The sequence below is a fragment of the Montipora foliosa genome, chromosome 1, assembly GCF_036669935.1.
Source record: "Montipora foliosa isolate CH-2021 chromosome 1, ASM3666993v2, whole genome shotgun sequence".
In the NCBI taxonomy this organism is placed as follows: domain Eukaryota; kingdom Metazoa; phylum Cnidaria; class Anthozoa; order Scleractinia; family Acroporidae; genus Montipora; species Montipora foliosa.
This window is the reverse complement of record NC_090869.1, coordinates 50,985,038-50,990,037: the sequence shown is the minus strand read 5'-3', so window position 1 is coordinate 50,990,037 and position 5,000 is coordinate 50,985,038. Positions and strand designations below refer to the sequence as shown.

The 5,000-nt window shown below is 41.2% G+C and overlaps 1 protein-coding gene across 2 annotated transcripts in view; it reads right to left on the bottom strand.

Moving 5' to 3' along the window:
- The window catches only part of LOC137978760 (uncharacterized), a 4,166-nt gene extending 2,222 nt beyond the window's left edge, over window positions 1-1,944 (bottom strand). The window contains exons 1-3 of one of the 2 annotated variants that reach the window (XM_068825824.1): window positions 1,903-1,938; window positions 1,473-1,804; window positions 1-698 (exon numbers count right to left, since the gene is read on the bottom strand). The exon at window positions 1-698 is cut by the window's left edge and continues 45 nt beyond it. In XM_068825824.1, the coding sequence (XP_068681925.1) occupies window positions 1-652 (652 nt within the window). In that variant the 5' untranslated portion in view covers window positions 653-698; window positions 1,473-1,804; window positions 1,903-1,938. Of the gene's footprint in view, window positions 699-1,472 lie in introns of both variants that reach the window. The other variant, XM_068825815.1, reaches the window with a different exon arrangement.
- Window positions 1,945-5,000: the final 3,056 nt, after the last annotated feature.

Sequence of the window (5,000 nt, the reverse complement as noted above, 5' to 3'; positions counted from 1 at the left end):
TCCATAAGCTGCTCCTCTGCAAAGACACTTCTGCAGGGATCGAGGTGGCACTCACCACGCATTCCCAGCAGTTGATCTGCGCTGGCACAAAATAATGCAGGCTCAATTCCACCGCAAGGCACGAAGCAGGGATGTCGTGTATGAAAGTCTCCAGGATCATAAAAAATGCGTGAGTGCGTACAATATTTCTATAATATCTCGGCGTGTAAGGCCCATCTAACTCGTGCTCGAAAGCGGGATCTCTACAGTGCTTGCATAAATTTGGCAATAAAACACACAAGTGAGCAATGTAAAGGCTGGTACCAATCATGGCGAAAATGAGAAAGAACCACTGCAGAATTTCTAGTGTTAGAATATGCTTGTCGAGATCCGATAGTGTGAAATTCCCAGGTTGCCTGCAATAAATTCGTCGGGACGTGACCTGAGAGCTTTGCGTTCGGTTTATCGGAGAATCGCTTAGTTCGTTGCATCTTTGAATAGCAGAGAAGACGTCAATTAACATTCCAATATCTGAAGCGACGTTGTATCCTTGGAGAATGAAGTACACGGTGAATTGAATGATGTATGAGCACTTGGCACTCATGTCCCGACAGAACACGGCGCAGATTTTGGAGCAACAACCGATGCAGCACTCGCAAAGGCGGTCTGCCATTTTGGACCAACGGTTGTCAGTCCAGAGTAGCTAGAAGTGTTCTGTCCTGTGGAAAGGAAAATCAAACAGAAAATCAATCAAGCTAAAAGCATTCGTCCTTCGGTGTACAAACATATTAAAGTATAACTAAAGCCTCGGCTAATCAAGTCCAAGATCGTTTTGCATGGAATAACATAATTCATTTTGTTTTGTCTGTTTAAGCCCGTTTAGACGACTCTGATTCCATGAAATTTGCACTGTGATCATTTTCCGATTCAATATTACTGACGATATCATTCTTAAACATTTGAAGCTGACTCAAACGTTATTTGCCAGTTAAGATGTTTGTCTTCTGAGACGAGAATGTTGAACCAAAAATGTTTTATTGGTTGTGTACAGCGCCGGACCTTTAGGTCCTTTAGAGAGAGAGTTCATTGTTTCTCTCAAATACACATTGCAAATAAACGAACACCGTGGTGCTATTCTCGTTGTTTTCACCATACCACGCTGGACAAAAGAGCATCAGTTTGCTACAGCAATGAAAACTTGAAAGGTCCATGTGGGTTATTGGCTTTAATTTATATTATACTTGGTAGCCATTTACGAAGTCTGTGGTCAAAAGCCAAGAAACGGCGGTTTTCGATATCTGTAAACATCGGTAACGGGGTTATGTCCGAAATTAATATGGATTAAGTTTTAAAATCATCGTCCTCTTAGGTATCACACATCTACTTTAGTGAAGTTTACAACTTTTTAAAATAGTCTTCGTTGGTGGTGTTGGACTAGCCTTGTCGCAATCTTGGTATCTCGGATAAAAACAAGAAAAATCGGGACCACATACCTTCAGTAATCCTTGCGAATTATCACCGTAAACAAAAGGAAACCTCTAGCTAAACTCGTCCTCACTTTATAGCACCAAGATGAAGAAACGTTTCAATTTTTTGTTCTGTAATTACGTACTTCTGCCAAACGCTTGCGACGAAATCACAGAGCGTGAAATGAAATGTTCATTGCATGGAATTGGTTGATGGCACATGACACGCATTTGCATACGATGCCGAAGAAATTTGCAACTGTGGTGCTCAAATAAATAGGCAACTACAGTCAGCTTTCAGTCAACGGACACAATCCAGGTCCCTATGCTACGCCGAATGCGACAAAATATCAAGTCCGCTAAAAATAAAACAAGTCACACAATTTACAATCAAGTTGCCAACAATTAGCATCAAATTGTTTGTTGACTAAATCACATTCCCAGCAATTTATGTTACCTCTCTTGTTGTACAATTCATATATTGAAGGATCGGATGTCAAGCTCCATGTTTGCAAGTTAAGATGCTTGTTTTATAAATCAAGAAGAGAGAGGACAGCTTTCGATCAATTCTATTATCGAGGGGGACTGCACGAGTAATGGCGGGCAACCCGTTTATCGTCTCAATAGGGATTTTAAGAAATGACGACTGCTACGGCAACGACAACACCAAAAAACAGTAATATCACCTGTTTATATGAGGCGGGCCAGTCCGGTTAGGCCGCTTTGCCAAGATCTCGGTTCATGCCTGTTTTAATTTAGTAAAATTTGGGTTCGTTTATATCAGAAGGCGGGCTGGCCCACTTGCCGAGATCCCGGTCTGAGCTACCGAGATCTCGGCAAGCCAGGCTGAGAAATTCTCATATAAACGGTCCAGGGGCCCGTTTCTCGAAAGTCCCGAAAACTTTTCGGGACCGAAAAGCCATCTGTGAAATTGCCAACCGCTTGTTTTGGAAAGCCGGTCTTTTAACATGTTTTCCAGGTAACAAAAAGGAAAATAACTGTGAAGTTTGACGAATTAAATCCTCTTCGTTCTTGAGATACAAAGGGAATTGTGACACCCGAAAATGGCTCGTAAAGTTTCGGGACTTTCGAGAAACGGCCCCCAGAGGCCCGTTTCTCGGAAGTCCCGAAAACTTTTCGGGCCCGAAAAGCCATTTGTGAAACTGCCAACCGCTTGTTTTGGAAAGCCGATCTTTTAACATGTTTTCAAGCTCAATAAAAGAAATAAGTCTGTGAAGTTTGACGACTTAAATGCTCTCCGTTCTTGAGATACAGACGAAATTGTGACACCCGAAAATGGCCCGTAAAGTTTCGGGACTTTCGAGAAACGGGCCCCAGCCCGGTTTGCTGGGATGAAAAATTCTCATGACGCGAGGGTTGCCTTGAAAACGTAGCCGGAATTGCATAATCACAGGATTATTTTTGCATCTTTTGTTTTAAAACTGATGCCATTCCGTACTTGCTAGAGCTAAAATGAACCTTTCGTTTCGAACGTCAAAGCAAAAAAATTCAACAGGTACCCCATGCCTGACTTTGACGGTTACAAGACACGTAAACAAATTCCTAAAATTCATCCCGGTAAACCTGGCTGAGATCTTCCATATAAACACTTCATCCCTTTTACCGGGCCAGCCCGTCTAACAGGGCTGGCTTGGTTAAACAGGCCCTAAAAGAGGAAGAAATTATCATGCTGCACGTGCGGCACGCATTTTTGTAAGGCATTTCTCTCTCGTACTCATCAAAACAACAACGTGAAATGACCAATTTTCGGGTTTTGACGACAACATGGACAACAAACAGTGAATCTTTTGTTCTTTTTTTTTCTTCAAATCCGTTCGTACGATTCTGGTTATCGAATACTTCGGCTATCTTATACAAAATAAACAAGATGGAAACGTCGTGAAACACTTAGGATATCTCAAGATAATATTTTGAAGTATTAAACGTTTTCGTCGCCGTAGCGTTCTTGGTTTCTTAAACTCCCTAATGTTTCCTGTTGTCAGTTTGTGTAGCCATAATTTTCTTGTGGATTATATTGGCTACTCAAACTGCTTGCTGTAGATGTGCTTCATTTAATTTTGCTGATCATTCGCAATTGGCTCTCTGAGCGAGTTCATCTTCACAACTTCGGGAACTGGGTGAAGTTATAGCGACATGCAAGGAACGAATATTCCTGCTTGGGCTGATTGAAAGATCCGCCTGTAGACCAAGATCCTACATACTTTCAGCGGCCACTGTCTCTCTCAGATTTACTCGCCTTTGTAATCATTTTGTCACTGGTGTTCAGTCCCCCTCGAAAATATAATTTGTTAAAAGCTGTCCTCTCTCTTCTTGATTTACAAAACAAGCATGTTAACTTGCAAAACATGGAGCTTGACATTCGAGGCCCGGTCCTTCAAGATATGAATTGTACAACAAGAGAAGTAACATAAATTGCTGGGAATGTGATTTGGTCAAATTGCTATGCTAATTCTTGGCGACTTGATTGTAAATTGTGTGACTTGTTTTATTTTTAGCGGACTTCATATTTTGTCACATTCGGCGTAGCATAGATCCCCGGCGAAAGCTATAGATGATTGACTGGAAATGGCACTCTGTATATTACGGACACAACGTCACAATTGCAATTTTATTGTTTTGACTCTGGATAAAGCAGAAATCATTCTCTGCTCCTGCAACATAAAATTGGTCTGTTACTCAAAAATATAAAAAATTGAAATCGGCAAGTTTAAATTTTCACGACTCAGCCTCAACAGCGTTGATAGATGACCATCATAAAACGCTACTGGGTTTAATCAGAAACCCATAAGGGTTGAAACGGCCCCTTGTGTGCTGGGAAACAAGCTTCTGAATATTCGATTTGCTAAGTACCATATTTGGAACAACAAGAGCGAGGGGTTTCCAAATATGGTACTTAGCACTGAAACACTCAACCAATCAGTTCGCACCGAATATTCGGAAGCTGTGAACGCACGTTACACGTTTCAACCCTTATGGGTTTCTGGTTTAATTTAACTGTCAAAAATCGGGATTCAGACTAATGCTGGTTAAAATAAAACAATTTATTGTCTTGATAATGCGTACGTACGTGCTTGGCATTACTGGATAAGTAAAAATAAATCCAGGGTCTTCATCGCCTGGACACAAAACGATGTCACAAGGGTGTCCTTTAGAACGAGACTGTAACTGGCGTTTCGGTATCAGGCATCCCTCAAGACCTCCTTCACGTGCTTTTTTTTGCGTTGTGTTTGCAATTTTAGGGCAAACCACTCGGGTTCCAAATTTCCTTTCGAGAAAATACTGGAAAGTCGAATTTAAACAGCAGTTTACGCCCAAAATTTACAAATAGCTAATACAGTTAATACTGATACGTTTTAGGGCTGATGGACTTTTCTGTGACATTTTCCTGTTAAATGCAATCTTCCCCTAGCCTAGTGCCTGTGAAAATAATATGATTAAGTTAATAACGCGCGCGTTCTAATTGGGTGTGGCGGAAAAGAGGATTAAGACTCGCATCATTTGCTAAATCAGATAATGTTAATAGTTTGCTGAAAG